This window comes from Hyperolius riggenbachi, chromosome 4, assembly GCF_040937935.1.
Source record: "Hyperolius riggenbachi isolate aHypRig1 chromosome 4, aHypRig1.pri, whole genome shotgun sequence".
Taxonomy (NCBI): domain Eukaryota; kingdom Metazoa; phylum Chordata; class Amphibia; order Anura; family Hyperoliidae; genus Hyperolius; species Hyperolius riggenbachi.
Genome location: NC_090649.1, coordinates 153,973,417 through 153,990,832, shown reverse-complemented (window position 1 = coordinate 153,990,832; position 17,416 = coordinate 153,973,417). Strand labels below are relative to the sequence as shown.

Below are 17,416 nucleotides of genomic sequence, written 5' to 3'. Positions count from 1 at the left end.
GTTGCTCTTACATGACAAAACCAGAGCTTGGCTCGCATCAGTTAACACCTGCTTCCTGAAGGTCTTACGTTAGATCTTAAAGCTACATGTTCTGATAGTTCTGATGTGTCCCCACCTCTCCCTCTAGATTGTAAGCCTTCGGGCAGGGTACTCCTCCTTATGTCTCCTACCTGTTCACGCACCTCCATTACCATACACCCATCCTATGGATCTGAGTGAACTCTTGAGTGAACTCACTGGCCTAATCTCCATGTTCCCATCCAGTGACTACCAGCATTACCTTGTACTCATACTGTGCTGCATGATCTTGTATTCCTGTATTGTCTTATTGCTGTATGTGACCCCTAAATATTGTCTGTAACCTTAACTAATGTCCAGCGCTGCGTAATATGTTGGCGCTTTATAAATACAATAAATAAATAATAAATAAATAGTAAATCAGAAGTTTAGTCAGACATGAGAAAATGGGTGGGGGAGGAGCAGCAGGGAATTGATGGCTGCATAACATTGCACTGCAGCATTAACCAGTACAACACTAGTGGTTTGATCTATGCTGGATAGATTTCTTCTGCTGCCTCAGACAACTTTAATCTACCATGTGTGTGGGCCTTAAATTATCAGTTTGCATTAGTGTTAGAGGATGATAGTCCTAGAAGCCCAAGCGCTGTACTTTTTATTTATTGGTATAGCAAAGTTTGAATACAAATGTTAAGAAAAGAGAAATAAAAACAATGTATAAAGTTCAAAAATTCAAACATAATTAGATTTAGGGAAAACAAAACCATTATCATTTCTCTTTAAGCATATTTCTTTTTTTTAATTTCCTTTTTTTCTATATAATTTTCCCATATTATTAAAAAAAATCATACATTACAAAAGTATACATTTCAGCATGGAAAAAAATAAATAAAATAACAGCAAAGAGTCTTAGAAAAATAAAAAAGGATTCAGGGAACTGTAAACTTTTCGCACGGCAGTGACTGGTACAGATAATGGAGGATTCCTTAAAAATTCTCTGTGTATTAGAGCAGTGCACCAATTTAAAATACAAATCATTTGCACCCTCTTACAATGAATTTATGTTTTTACTTTTCATGCCTATTTTTTCCCCGAGATTTTTTTATTCTGAAAAAAGTTATATGTCCTGGAGTCTACTGTTATAGGAAGAATGTTAAGAGATCCTTACGTGAAGAGGCCAGGTTGCTTCTCAGTGTCTTCCGTGACTTGTCCAATGGCATGGTGTGGAGCAGATGACATAGGTGTCGAACAACATGCATGTTCTCCATCATGCATAGGGCATTCTCATAACTGGCCCCTGTATTAGCCACTCTCAAGTTTTAAAGGAAACTTGAATAAGGAGTTATAGAAGATGCCAATGCTGCCTTCTTTAGAACATGCTTGCTTCTTTGAGGTTATGCTTTTTCTCTGTATATTATATTCTGAATCACTGGCTAAGAATGAGTATCTGATTAGGTGATCCTGCTCCCCTCTGACTCCACTGTCTGGATCATGACAGCCAGGGAACTAGTAAAAACCTCTTAAAATGAGTAAATAATGACAGGGAGGCAAGTGTTTCTTAAATGGTATTGACATTTGGAGTTAATGTATCAGAACATGCATTCTCCTCTGCAGGATAAAGAATATTTGGCAACATGCATGCTTGTCTGTATCCATTAGATCATGAACTTATTGCTGATGAGTTAATAGTATCAGCTGGGTTTTAAGGAATGAGAGTAAAGGTCCGTACACACGCCGGACTGCAGGCAACGACGGGTCCGTCGTCACCTCCCACTGGGTGGGCGTTCCAGCGACAGACCGGCGTGTGTACAGTCTGTCTGCAGACTGATACGGCTGTTTCTGAGCGATCCGCCCGGCGGATCGCTCAGGAACAGCCGTATCAGTCCGCCGTCATCATCAGTACTCTCACAAATATAACGGAACTTGGAGAGTGCTGTCACACATATAGCCACATAAAATATGATTCAAGAATCTAGATGTTCCCAGTGGCTGGACATCTTGGAAAACAGAAAATAGACTCCAAGGCAAAATATGGACATCTGTTAAAAACGGTTTAATCTTCGTCTTCTGAGTTCTTCCAAAGATGGTTGCTGCGCACCAAGGCTAGAAGCTCCCGGATGCCCTGAAATGGAAATCAATACAATTTTCAGAAAATGTATAGTATGTCAATTTTTTTTTTAAATATAATAATAAGTTAAAGAAAAAGTTTTAACTGTGAGGTCTTAGCATTATCTTTCTTCTCAAAGGTTTAGAAATTCTGTCAGTTTGTTAAAGCAGACTGAATACATCATTAAATAGAATTGCTCACTTCTGGTCCCGATGGCCATTGGGCTCTAGATGAAAGCTCTTTTGGTCACTAGAGAGGCTAAGAATTTTCAACAACAACAATGAATGAAAAATCTGGGAGGGTAAACGAAGACTTTATGGCTCAGTGTATTTGGAAAGCTTGTGCAGTGAAGATGGAGAGGCTGAGCATAACTTCAGTATGAGGTGGTAGCACATTATGCAGGCCTTACATTATACTAGTATGAGGTCTATAAGGTATGTTAGTGCTGTTAGGAGCAGGGGCGTAACTACAAATCATGACCCCCCCCCCCGATGTGGCACCCAATGATCACATCCCCTCTCTAGTCTTCTCTTGGTGACCCTCACGGTCAGGAAGGCCATCTTACACGGGTCATAAGACAATTGTGGCCATCATGATCTTCATACCATAACAAGTGTAGCCACAAAAACATCTGACTTGGAGGATGGACCTCTATATCGGAGGAAATGAAGGTTAGAAGTTGGGGGCGTCACACTGCTCTGGGCCCCTCTGTGATTGCAGGAACTGATCCCCTATAGTTATGCCTCTGGTTAGGCAGTGCATGTGCTGATGAAGGTCCGTCTGTGTCTGTAATTTGATATTTGTGTCTGTTTTGGTGAATGAACTGTAATTTTTTCCCCCTAAATGAATGTAGCTAATGCTTGATCTTTGCGATCACATAGCCGTTCCAGTCTACTTGATGCCCATAGGAGACACCTCAGATACCCTCTCCATTAAGTCCGCTATTAGCTGTATGATCAGCGGATGGGCAGACATCAGCGAGATAATGCTTCTGAGTCAGCACTGTTTATCTAGAAACTACAGCTAAGTATTTGGATTTGGCTTAATGCAGGCCAGCTAGAGGAAGCACTTTATTAATAAGCCACTTAAACTAAAGCAGCGTAACAGCTTTAAGTAAACTGTAATTAGTTTGCATTGCAGGTCATCTTCCAAAAGGTGGCAGCAGAGCTGCGCTCAGGGCGCTGCCAACAAATTAGGACAAATGCCAGTCAGCAAAGCTTTCCACATAGTAAGCAGAATTAGGCTTATTTTGAAACAGATGGGCACTACAGAAGCTGCTGTACTGAATGTTATGGAGTTGTTTATTGTCTGGCTGGTTTCAAAATCAGGGATTACTCTGCAACATCTAGCAGTTTCTGTGTCACATCAGGCTGCAACCACAGCGAGTGAAAGCCCTCGGGATCCCCATGTAGGATTTTTTTTCTTTAGTAATCCAGAGCAAAAAAACAAAGCATGTTGCGCTGCGTGCGCCTAATGACAAGTCACTGTTTCATTATTTCAGCAACAATTCACAAAGACGTAAAAACAACCACTATACCTAGAGAATTCATGCTCAGTGCCACGTATTAAAATAATAGACATTGTTTACAAGGTAGCTCAGAGCAGTGGCTACATTCAGTTACTTGGGCCCTCATTTATTCATGCTTTTGAAATAAATATGAACTGCATCATTTGTCCCGCCGATTTCTTGAAGGGCCACTCCAGCGAAAGAAAAGTAAGCAGTTAAAATCGGACAGACCTGACAGGTTTTGGAGTAGTCCATATCCTTATGGGGGATGCTCAGGGTTTTCTTTGCTTTCAAAAGCATTTCCTGAACGGCAGTTTCTGAGAGTAACTGCCAAAATAGTGTGCAAGTGAGAAGGGGGGGGGCTGGCATCTCAGTTTTGGCAGTTAACCTCCCTGGCTATGATCATTTCTAGATTTTAGATGGCCGGCTGTTATGACAGCCGGTGACCTTACCAGGGGGATGCAGAGCCACCGAGGACAGGAAGAAGAATGGCTGCCAGCGTTTGGATCTCTGGGAAGGTGAGTGAAAACGCCTGCTGCGCACAATTGCTCTGCATTAACCTCGTGGTGGTCACCGTGAGTCTGGCTCGGGGTTACCGCACTGAGCTGCGGATTGCCAACATCGAGCCTGTCTTGAGGTTATCACTCAGGAGGTTAAACTGCTGTTCAGGAAATGCTTTTGAAAACAAAGAAAACCCAGAGAATCCCTCATGAGGAGATAGACTAGTCCAACACCTTTCAGATCTGTTAGATTTAAAAAAATTTTCCCGCTGGAGTGGTCCTATAAGGCAGGTGCAAAGGAAACTGTTCCAAAAAGTACCAGATGCCCAGAGCAAACAATCAGATTTCAGCTGTAAAAGGAAAGCTGAGGTGAAAATAAACTGACAATTGTATCTATCCTCCTACTACTAAAATGACATTTTTTCTTTTAGAATCTTGCACTTTTATTTTCTGTGTTTCGGATAATAAAATAATGTTTAATGTTGTATTGTTTCATATGCTGACACAGTCTTTCAGTATCCCAGAAGCTAACATACACTCACCTAAAGGATTATTAGGAACACCATACTAATACGGTGTTTGACCCCCTTTTGCCTTCCGAACTGCCTTAATTCTATGTGGCATTGATTCAACAAGGTGCTGAAAGCATTCATTAGAAATGTTGGCCCATATTGATAGGATAGCATCTTGCAGTTGATGGAAATTTGTGGGATGCAAATCCAGGGCACGAAGCTCCCGTTCCATCACATCCCAACAGTACAGAGAACTCATTGTCATGTTCAAGAAACCAATTTGAAATGATTTGTTCTTTGTGACATGGTGCATTATCCTGCTGGAAGTAGCCATCAGAGGATGGGTACATGGTGGTCATGAAGGGATGGACTTGGTCAGAAACAATGCTCAGGTAGCCCGTGGCATTTAAACGATGCCCAATTGGCACTAAGGGGCCTAAAGTGTGCCAAGAAAACATCCCCCACACCATTACACCCCCACCACCAGCCTGCACAGTGGTAACAAGGCATGATGAATCCATGTTCTCATTCTGTTTCCGCCAAATTCTAACTCTATTGAGACCCATCAGGCCAGGCAACATTTTTCCAGTCTTCAACTGTCCAATTTTGGTGAGCTCGTGCAAATTGTAGCCTCTTTTTCCTATTTGTAGTGGAGATGAGTGGTACCCGGTGGGGTCTTTTGCTCTTATAACCCATCCGCCTCAAGGTTGTGCGTGTTGTGGCTTCACAAATGGTTTGCTGCATACCTCGGTTGTAACGAGTGTTTATTTCAGTCAATGTTGCTCTTCTATCAGCTTGAATCAGTCGGCCCATTCTGCTCTGACCTCTAGCATCAACAAGGCATTTTCGCCCACAGGACTGCCGCATACTGGATGTTTTTTCCTTTTCACACCATTCTTTGTAAATTCTAGAAATGGTTGTGCGTGAAAATCGCAGTAACTGAGCAGATTGCGAAATACTCAGACTGGCCCCTCTGGCACCAACAACCATGCCACGCTCAAATTTGCTTAAATCACCTTTCTTTCCCATTCTGACATTCAGTTTGGAGTTCAGGAGATTGGCTTGACCAGGACCATGCCCCTAAATGCATTGAAGCAACTGCCATGGGATTGGCTGATTAGATAACTGCATTAATGAGAAATTGAACAGGCGTTCCTAATATATGAACAGTTTAAATATTTATCTATCCCCTGCTTTCAGAAGAGTTCTCTGCCAGGAGTTTTATGGCTGTAATTCCTTATCAATGAGTTACATTATAGTCCGACTTAATTCTGACATGAGAGAGACTAGTACTTGCATAACAAAATGGGGGGGGGGGGGGCATCACAACAGAACTTCTGTGTCAGCAACAACTGAGGAGAAAGAAGTGCTTAGAAGAAAACTAAATGTCGGCAGGTAAATGTGCATGTCTGACCCATTACTGCAGCAAAATATATGTGGAAGGCTAAACACAGGTCAACTTCAAACTCATACCAGGATTGTTTTAAGTGTCATGGCAGTCAGTATGCATTCTGCTATCATCACAACAAAGCTGCATTTACAAGTGACAACATTACATGGGCATGATTGCTTTTTCATATGGAATGTGCAGCTTAAGCCTATACAGGTTTTGATATGTGGATTTGTAAACTGCACTGCTTCATTCACTGTTTATTCTGTTTCCTCCAGACAGCCTTCCAGTGTTATCAGAAACCAGTAGCAGTCACCATACTGGTCTCATCTGCCAGATTAATGCTGTAATTAACAGCCACTGAGGCTCAGCTAAATGTGTCTGCTCAATTAGGGACTCTCTGCCAGACACTTTCCTTCCGAGAGCGGAGAACATGTGACTCGTCCATTCCTACTGTAACATCTACGTATACTTAGGCAACTAAAACCAATAGTCGTAAAACAGTGATGAAGCTATGCCAATTGTTCCACACGGAAATAGCAGTCTTGAAGTCATAAGAGGCTGGAAATATGGCAGCTTCATAGATAAACACTAAGATTCTGTAAATTCCATTTAAAAGCAAAAGTGGTAAAATCCGGACCACCTTTAGGCTCCCTGCACACTGCAAATCCGTTTTGCGATTCCGATTCTGTTTCCGATTTGCAATTCCGATTTTCCCTGAATACAATCAACAGAAAAACGGAGGAAAAAACAAAGCATGCAGTAACGATTAAAAATCGGAATCAGATGTATAAACCGATTAAAAATCGGAATCGCAAGCAGTGTGCCTTAGTGTCCAGCAGGATGTTTTTTCAAATATTATGGACACCGTTACTTTCAACTGAAGAAAATGTTATCTGTGTTACTGAAAGTCTGAAAGGTTTTGGTGGCATAAAAGGTTGGGTTAGGATTAAATGACAATTGAAGCTAGAGGGCTATGGAGGCTGCCATATGTTTTTCTTTTTAACCTCCCTGGCGTTCTGGACGAGCTAGGCTCGTCCAGAGACGCTGGAGGTCACCGATCAGGCCCCGCTGGGCCGATTTGAATACTTTTTTTTTACAAACATGCAGCAAGCACTTTGCTTGCTGCGTGTCCTACCTGATCGCTGCCGCTTGCCATGGATCCGCCGCTTCCCGCCGCGATACAGGCCCCCCCCCCCCCCCCCCCCCCGAGACCCCATGCACTGTCTGGCCAATCAGTTCCAGGCAGCGCTGAGGGGTAGATTGAGACTCCCTGTGACGTCACAAAGTTCGTCGCCATGGCGACGGGGGAAGCCCTCAAGGAAATCCCGTTCAGAACGGGATTTCCGGATGGGTCTTTGCGCCGGCGGTGATCGAAGGGGTGGGAGGGATGCCGCAGGGAGGGGGGAATCATGTAGCTAGCGCTAGGCTAGCTACATGATTAAAAAAAAATTGTGCAAAAAAACGTTCCAATCAGAACGCCAGGCTGGTTAAGAAATACCAGTTGCCTGGCTATCCTACTGACCCTATGCTTCAAATACTTTTAGCAATAGACTATGAACAAGCATGCAGCAGATCAGGTGTTTCTGACATTATTGTCTGAACTGACAAGATTAGCTGCATGCTTGTTTCTGGTGTGATTCACACACTACTGTCGCCAAATAGACCAGCAGGGCTGCCAGGCAACTGGTATTATTTAAAAGAAAATAAATATGACAGCCTCCATATTCTTCTTACGTCAATTGTCCTTTAATGTTATGATTACAAGTCAGGCCTAAAGAGTTGGTACACATATATGTCAGCCATGTAAGGGTTTGGGATAGTCATATTTTATAAGTTAAAGTTATATTACAGTGTAGTTCAGCAGTGTGCAGGGCACACACAAAACCCTACACAAGTTCTCAGCACCCTTTAACTGAGGTCAGAGTAAAGGAATTTGCCATGACACCCCAATATCTAGAAACTTGGTGCCTTTTCCAGACCTTGATTTTCCTACCCAGCCTGACTCAACATCACACCTTGCCATGTGTGTTTAACCCCAACACGCTCTACAAAACATCAACTGAACCCTTCTTACCAATTTCCTTACAATGCATCCATCTAACCTTAGCTTGGCCTGACATGATCAATCCCATATACTAGGCTTGTTTACCTATAGGACAGAAAAAAACAATTGCTTTGGTGCAGCTCTGTGCCTAGATGAAGGCTGTGAAAACCATGACTTCACACAGCAAAGGATCCGGATAGAGCTGCATGGAGGCAGTTATAGAGGCATTCAGATCCCTAATGGTATAGAAAATGTATTTCATTAGGGAAGTCAGGTAAAGGGGGTTTAGACTTTAACACTAGGCCAGTTTACAGGTAGATTAAGATAGGGTTAAGGTTATAAGTTAGGAATAATGCCAGATAAGGAGAGTTAAAGTACTCCTGAACCGTAATTGACTAACCTGTTAAAAATAAAGCCACTGCATAGCTCACCTACTCCAGGTTCCCTTTGCTGTCTTTTCCGCCCTGTCAGCTTTACCGTTCCACCAGACATGCCCTTTTATATCTGCCGTCATTTTCACTGTTATGGTGCTGGCCCGGAAGTAACCCAAGTACTTCCGAGGTCAGCGCTATAGCGGTAAAAATACTGGCAGATACAAAAGGACACGGCGGCGGAATGGGATAGCTGACAGGGCAGAAAAGACAGCAAAGGGAAAAACCGGAGTAGGTCAGTTATGCGGTGGCTTTATTTTTAACGGGTTAGTCAATTACAGCAGTAGCAGGGGGCATGGTCAGGGGCGTGCCTAAGGAGGATAGCTGCCATCTCCTTCCCGACCATATTCAACGTTCTAGTCAGTCCAAGATTTCGGTTGACTAGAATGGGGACCCCTGGGGCACTGGAATGAGAGGACTTATGTCACATCACCATCCACAATGGAACTGACAGCAATCAACCTCCCTCCCAGTTTAGGGGTACTTTCAAGTTTAGGCAACATTTCATTTTTTTTTTTAAAGATATGGGTTAAGGTTTGGCTAAGGAGAAAGTGTAGTTGTGCATTTCAGAGGAGTGAAGAGTTAAGGATGAACGAAAGGTGAACGTTCGGGTGAGGTTAGAATCATGAAAGGGAGAGAACGATGGTAAAGTTTATGCAATATGTGACTGAGGTTAGGGTAGGTGGAAGGTGCGATGCTGGGCCACAAGGGGTCACATAGGAGTGCTACTTAAAGTGTACCACAGCTCTTAAATTAAAAAGATTTTATACATACCTGGGGCTTCCTCCAGTCCCATCCGCACGCATTGCTCCCACGCCGCCGTCGTCCACTGCCCGCAGCTTCGGGAACCGGGTCCCTGTACTTGCGTCAGTCGGAGCCAGTCTGGTGTAAGAGAAGTGCGCCATCTACGTATCTCTCCAGCAGCTGCTGGAGAGATATGCAAACAGTGCACTTCTCCAGCGTAGATGGCGGCGACTGACATCAGTGATGGGACCCAGTTTCCGAAGCTGCGGGCAGCAGAGATTGGCAGTGTTGGAGCGATAGGAGCGTATGGGTCTGGAGGAAGCACCAGGTATGTATAAAATCTGTTTCATTTAAAAGCTCTAAGTCCCTTTAATCCATTCCCTTCCAGCCAAGTAAACGACATGGAGGTTTGTGAGCAGCAGAATGCTTCAGCCTCTGATGGATTTGCTTTAAAGGATGTGAATAAAATGCAGTTAGTGTTTTGAAGTGTGTGTGGTGCTGTGACTGTTGATGTGACAGAAAACTGCACTGATTAAAGAAAGGATGTTAGAGGTCATTATTTTGCAGACAAGTGGAACCTTCCTCTGTTTGCCTTCACCATGCAATCACTTGCTCTTGCTACATAATATGGCTATTCTACTTGTAAGAGAATGTCTTGTTTGTGTCTTGGCACACAATGCATAAATTATGTCTATAGATTATAGGCAGTGCCTTTTAGCACACTGGATGAAGCTATCCAGCTGGGATCCTGGCAAATCGCAAGCACCAGGGGCTTTTTTTCCCAAGCCGAGTCCATTTGCGAGCCATACACCAAATATCACTATTTGGTGCAGCAAAGCAACCACAATACTCGCTACAGAGTGATGCTGAGGTGCCTATGGCAAGCTTGGCATGGCAATGCAAACTCTGAAAGGATGCCCTACACCAGGGATGCCCACACTTTTTCGGCTCGCGAGCTACTTTTAACACCGCTGCATCCGCGAGATCTACACCCCCCCCCGCGCGCGGTATAGGCAGTCACAGTATTCTCTTCCCCCCCCCCCCCCACCTCCAAGCCTAACGAATACAAACACAAGCCTTCTCCCCTTCACGTCATAATGCATCCCCCCTCCCTATCCCAGCAGTCAGGCAGTCCACAATCCTTCTCCCCCCTTCAGACATACAAACATAGCAAATAGCTTAAGAATCCCCCCCCCCCCCGGGCTGATTGTGAGTTAAAGCAATGTGGGCAAATGTGGGCATGCAGGCAGCCAGGAGGGGAAGAGACACACGGCTCACTAGCAGCCTGGAGGGGAGGAGACCTGTCTCCTCATTTGCTCCTTTCCCCTCTAGCTGCGCCTCCTCCTTTAGCCGCGCCTCTCCCCTCTTTTCCCTGATGCATCGAGTGGCAGCAAAACCGAGTGGCGCAGCTGCACGGTTTCAGTTCTTGACAGGATTCGGCCACGCTCTACTCATCAGGCAGTCGCGATCTATCGGTAGATTGCGATCAACCTATTGGGCACCCAGGCCCAAAGGTTGGGACTGCAATGACTGCTGACTATAACTTGACTGACCCTCACGTGTCAGGAGACAGACTGCTATAAAGGAAGACAATTCAAGAAGAGGAATTTCTCAGTGAAAAAAGTTTTTTTCTCTATTCAATTTTTTCAGTGAATTGGGTTAAAGCTGAACTCTGGACAGACAGCAACATGCACAGCCACCACATAGATTTAAAGAGGAACTGCAGTGAAAATAATGTAATGAAAAGAAGTGTTTTTTTTTTTTTTACAATAGTCATTTATAAATGATTTAGTCAGTGTTTACTCATTGCAAAATCTTTCCTCTCCCTCATTTACATTCCGAAATGTATCACATGGTGATATCTTTACTGCGGGCAGGTGATGTCTGTGGCAGGAGATGCTGCTGTTTCGGGGGAAGCCTCTGGGTTTTCTGAACAGAGCGGAGCATCTAACCTTTCATATTTTTTAGCCTTCATGTTTACTTTAAAGTGCACCAGAGGTGAAAATAAACTGATGAGATAAACAATTCAATTTTCCCTCCTACTCCTAAAAATGACTTTTTAACCACTTAATGACAAGCTGACTTATAAAATGCCTGCTAGAGCCTCTTAACGGCTCCAGGACATTTTAATAAGTCAAAGGCCTCGATTCATAAAACTGCCTGCGAGCGGGGAAAGTCGAGCGGGGAAACACCGCTGTCGGTATTTCCGCCTTCAGGGTGGTAATTCATAAAAATTTAGCTACTTGTGATATACGTGCGGAGATACTCCGCTGTAGGCAGGCGTTAGGCTGTCGGGAGACGTGCGGAAACAGGGGAAGCAGGCGGAATCCCTCCGTGCGGTGTTCTCTCTGCAGCTGCTTGGGAGGTCTGTCCCATTCACTGCAACGGATTCCGCACGCTTCTCGCCACATCAGAGGTAGCGGTAATACCCGTCCGCATACCGCTACCTCTAATCTTTATGAATTGACATTTGTTACTGTTGCTGTGATAATCACCGCGCAAGGCGGTGATTGATCACTCTGCTCGCAAATGTCGGCTTTTCATGCGGAAAAAGCCTTTATGAATGCATATTTTGGTGTGTGGTCGGTAAAGTGAGCGTTTTTTTGCATTTCCGAATGCGGGAATGCTTTATGAATCGAGGCCAATCAGTGCTGCTGCCGCTGTGCGCCTGAATTCCCGCGCGCTTGCACATGAAAATAGTGGGGGGGGGTTAGGCGAACACCATAAAAAAATTACACCTTTATTTCCAAATAATACATTGTCATCATACTTTGTACTAGGGACATAATTAAAATCTTTTGATAACCAGGACAAATGGGCAGATAAAGTGTGTGGGTTTTACGCACAGTAGCAGTGTTTATATTAAAACTATAGGGGATGAAATTGGAGAAATAGTGTATTTTTTCATTTTTTCCTTGCATTTCCCTTAAAATGCATAAAAAATAAAGTAATTACTGAAAACAAATATCAACCCCAAAAAGCCTAATTGGTGGTGAAAAAAACCAAGATATAGATCATTTCATTGTGATTAGTAGTGATTAAGCTATTGGCAAATGAAAGGGATGAGCACTGAAAGGTGAAAATCGCTCTTGTCTGTTCTGTGCCCTAAGTTTATTCAACTATTCAAGCTGGACAATGTAACCTGAAGCCATAGTAACGTGTCTTCACCAGTTCCCTCTTTCAATATATTACATTCTAAAAGCTGCATCATTTGGTTATCCTGCCTGATCTCCTCTTCTGTTTTCTAACATTTATTTCATATCTATTATCAGTAATAATAATAACTATTATCGGTACTTATCCGTTAGCCGGGCGCATCCGGCAGATGGCGACCAAACTCCACCAGAGTTACATCTTTCCCTAATATCCATGTCTGCCAGGAAGGGGGAATAGTAATTAGCGCCACCTGCCGGATGCGCCCGGCTAACGGATAAATACCCTATTATCTGTTAACCACTTCGCATCCAGACCTTGTTTTCCCCTTATTGACCAGAGCAGTTTTGACACTTTAGCAGTGTCCCTTTTTAATCAGCCATAACTTTATCCTAACTCATGACACCTAACTGATCTAGGTATCGTTTTTTTCAGGACAAACTAGACTTTAATTGGCGGGTATTTTATCCCTAGACCAAAAAAGTTTTCTATGCATTTTAATGGGAAAAAGAGGGGGAAAATGAAAAAAATGCATTTTTTCTCAGTTTTTATCAATTCCAGTTTAAAAATAAAAAGTACCACAGGAGATAAAAACATGTCACTAGTATTATTGTCTCCCAGTATTGAAAGCAAAATGTGTCCCAAGTATCAGACCCCCCTTATAGCCAGATGTGTCCCCAATATCAGTCCCCCCAGTATAGCCTAATGTGTCCTCTGTGTTTGGCACCTCCCAGCATAGATAGATGTATCCCCAGGATTGCTGCCCCTCATGTGTCCATATGTGTCCCCAGGAATAGTGGTCCCCATTATAGCCAGATGCGCCCTCAGGATTTGCAGGTGCACCCAGGATTAGGGCCCCCCCATTATAGCCAGATCTGCCCCCAGTATAAAATTATACATTTGAAAAAAAAAAAATGTGGCCCCTCATACTTTATCCCCCCCCCAGCTGCACATTTTACCCCCCACCAGGGGTCCACACACCCCCATAAGACCCAGCCAGATGCCCCCCCCCCCCCCCCCCCAGGCAGCAGCCTGACTCACCTTATCTCGTTCCAGCGATCAGCCCAAGCCTCCGATCGCCGCTCTGCACGCATGACGTCATCAAGCCGGGACCCGGCTATTCAGCATCACAGGGCTGCGTGCAGAGCGGGGATCAGAGGCTCGGGCTGCAGGCTGGTCGCTGGAACAGGAAAAGGTGAGTCAGACTGCTTTCTTATCATTTTTTGTAGCAGATCCGACCACGGAGGGGGAGAGATGAATGATCACGCTGTTTGCTACAGCGGTGATTGTTCATCCGCAGGGGGGTCACTAATTGGCTACAAGGGAACATTTTCCCTTTCACCAATTAGTATTGCAGCTGTTAGTGCCAGGAGGTGCGCTCTGAAGCGCACCTGTTCCTGCACAACAGGGCTGCAAGCAGGTCAGTATATCTACATCGCTGTGGCTTGGAGAGAGCCACAGCTGATGTAGATATACTGTAGCAAAGGACAAAGTGGTTAATTTCTAAAGTTGCATTATGAAACTTTTTGTATTTAGTCCATGAAAAAAAATACACAGACCAGCATGGCGAAATCCCTAATAAACATGTGATGTAGCATGCATACTCCATATAGATGGGCTAATTCTCCTAAACAGAAAGTAAAATACTTGCGCCAAGCAATCGCTTAAGCTGGACCAGCTGAGCATATGGCACCACCCTGTAATGTCAGAAGCTCAGCATGGTCTAACGACTGCTGGCCTTAAGCCGCATCTACACGTGTAGATGCGGCCGCGATGTTCCTTATCAATATTGATAAGATTGATAATATTGATCCTTATTGATAAGATCCGACAAGACGGATCTCCCCACCGCCGATTCGCTGCTCGCTCCCCGCGAGAGGACAATGGCAGGGAATCGAGCGGAAGATAAGCGGCGCGGCGCGGGGACGAGCGGGAATCAAGCGGGTATTGATTTCGGCGCCCGAGCGGCGAGCAGGGACGCGGAAGAGGCGATCCGGCAGCTAATCGAGCCGCCGAATCGCTGCCTCATCTACACGTGTAGATGAGGCTTTACTTAGCTCACCAATGTTGCACTGATTTCCACATCTGAGAAAAGTAGGTCAATCCATGACAAATATATTCCCACTTTTGCACCATTTCCAGGATCATTATCACAACACATTAGCAACATACTGTCAATTTACTGATCCGATTACTGAAATGATCAGCAGAAGGGGTGACCAAGCAGAGGGAAGGATCATATGTGTGCATTTCACACATCCTGCTGGTTTCCAGGTGGCTGCATAGCAAATAAAAGTACACAAATCCTTTTTCCTGATTTCCCTATTGATTACAAAGCCAATGAAAGAAGAGAAGACTGTGGAGTGGAGCACTGAGACACACAATGGGATTGTACAGATTTTTTTTTCTATTGAACTAAGAATATGTTTGTACACTTTTGTTTTGTTGATAAGTTTTTATTTTAGATTACCGGTATGTGTGCATTAGAAGCATGGCTGCTGCTAACTCAGCCCAGTGGTGCATTGCTGTATAGAGTGCCCCATAATGGTGACAGAAGGGGGCATGGACAAGATAGTAGGGGTCAGGCCACAAGGAGTTTATGTGTATCATGGGAGGAGAGAAGCAGGGCACAGGCAGGAGACAGTGTGCTTGCACTTCTGAGACAGAAAGCACAGCAGAATAGCACAGCAGAATATGGACAGAACACAGAACATTTATATTGCTCTTTCCTCCTGGTGGACTCAAAGCGCCAGAGCAGCAGCCACTAGGGCACGCTCTATAGGCAGTAGCAGTGTCAGGGACTCTTACCCAAGGTCTCCTACTGAATAGGTGCTGGCTTACTGAACAGGAAGAGCAGAGATTCAAACCCAGGTCTCCTATGTCAGAGGCAGAGCCCTTAACCATTACACTATCCAGCCACCACTGGGAAGCTGCTGGGGCTTGGCAGAGCCCTACTAGTGACACATTCATTTCCAGAGTTTAGCAATGTGAAAGTTGGTGAGGCTGTGTAGTATGCAGCCTGACCACCATTTAGGTATGGAGTAATAATTTATAGGGTTAAAAAAAGATCCCAGAGCAAGGATGGCTGATTGAACTGGTTAACTCTTCGGTAAATGATGCGTCTGCAGATGATGAATTGCTCAGATTCTGCAAAGAGACATAGTGTGACACCACACATGGTATGCTATCCAGGCTGCAAGTTTCACCCTCCACTGACCCCTATTGGCAGACAACCCATTCACGTGCCTGCTGCCATTCACTGCACTTAAAGGGGATTTACAAGCATTTGTATTGTCTATATTGCTACTCTAGGCATGTATGAAAAAAGGGTGCCAGGAAAAAAGGGCCCGGCTGGATAACGAAATGGCACCGGTGAATAACGAAATCTCAATAACGATAAACATTGTTAACAAAATGTAAAACAGACAGGAGTTGATAACGAAACTATATTAACGTTGAAAATTGTTACGTAATTCAACAATACAGCTTAACCCAACCCTACTCTCACACAAAACCCTTCCCTGGTGGTGTCTAACCCTAATCACACACCCCTACCCCCCCCCCCCCCGGTGGTGCCTAACCCTACCCCCCCCCCCCCCCCCGGTGGTGCCTAACTCTAAACACTCCCCCTGCATAAGCACCCTTTTATACAAAGAAACGATAATATCTTTAATAACATAAAATATGTACATACAAAAGAAATAGTATGACAAAAGCTATAATGTTACAAGCTTCTAAAATGTTAACATACTTCAAAAACTTTAATGTTCCAATGTTATTAAAAATATTTATCAGGCGCCCTTTTTTCGCCGTATTAACGATAATTTCATAAGAGTCCTTTTCGTCCACTAGAAGCCGGCGCCCTTTTTTCCTGGTTCGCTACTCTAGAGGGACAGGAAGGGAGCCATTAGTTTACTAAACCTTTTGCCATTTTTCAGTAGTGAATATGAATGTTATGGGTTCATAAATTCTCTGAGCCATCAAAACTGGAGGGTCTTCTTATCGTGTTATGCAAAATGTGACTTACCTTTCAATATTAGGAGTACCTCTTCCTCCTCTCAGAACTGGCTAAAGATTACCCCCAGTATAAAAAACAGAGCCTGTCATGACAGGGTTGCTTATCTGATCCAACACATCAGTGATGCTCCACTTCTCACCTCGGGAATGTAGTCCTGAAGTCTGCCGAAGCTCTTTGGAAACCTCTGCCTGTGTTGCCATGGCCCCCAGCAGCCGGGCAGCCACCAGTTTGGCCACTGCTACCGGGCTTGGGGCAGGCTGCAGAAATGCAGTAAAGCCTCATTACAGGTTTGAAAAAAGCCCCCTACAGCCTCATTTCCAAGGGGGAAGGGTCAGAGTGTTCACCTGACTGACTGAATTACCCCGGATCAAGTAAGTAATTAACTCTGACCGTGCCCCCCCGGTGTATCATTAGGACAGAGCTTGGTCCTCTTTCACTGCTATGACTACTGGCCTGACGCAGTGCAGGGTAGGAAAAGCCACAGATTAGCTTGCATTGGGAAAGTTATTCTTTGATTGATAACATCCTAAAAGCCCTTAAAGGACTCACGATGTGGAATAGTAAAGCAATCTTTACTTACCTGGGGCTTCTTCCAGTCCCTAGAATTCTTCTGGTTCCCTCGCCGCAGCTGTGGTGCTCCCCGGAGTCCCGCTGGCCTTAGGTGTTTCTGCGCACCTGGCCGCACACAAACGTGCCTGCGTCAAGAGCCGCTTACTAAGGCTGTGGGACACCGGGGTGCACTGGAGCTGCAGAGAGGGAACCAGAAGACTTCGAGGGGTTGGAAGAAGCCTCAGGTAAGTAAAGATCACTTTACTGTTTCACCTCAGGAGTCCTTAAAAGCCGTAGAGAAAAAAAGTAAGGCATGTGCAAGACTCGCTGAGTGCACGTATATCATTCTGACTGGCAGTCTATAACCATTAACATTGCTTTCCTTTCAGGAAGGGATACAATAATGTAAAGCTTTACTTAGGACTGGCTGATCTGTATCA

The 17,416-nt window shown here is 44.5% G+C and overlaps 1 protein-coding gene across 4 annotated transcripts in view; it reads right to left on the bottom strand.

Moving 5' to 3' along the window:
- Positions 1-790: 790 nt before the first annotated feature.
- Positions 791-17,416, bottom strand: part of RHBDD1 (rhomboid domain containing 1) — a 118,715-nt gene continuing 102,089 nt past the window's right edge. For 3 of the 4 annotated variants that reach the window (XM_068280797.1, XM_068280795.1, XM_068280796.1), the window contains exon 7: positions 791-2,140. In XM_068280797.1, coding sequence (XP_068136898.1) covers positions 2,061-2,140 — 80 coding nt within the window. In that variant the 3' untranslated portion in view covers positions 791-2,060. Of the gene's footprint in view, positions 2,141-16,190; positions 16,294-17,416 lie in introns of those variants that run through there. The other variant, XM_068280798.1, reaches the window with a different exon arrangement.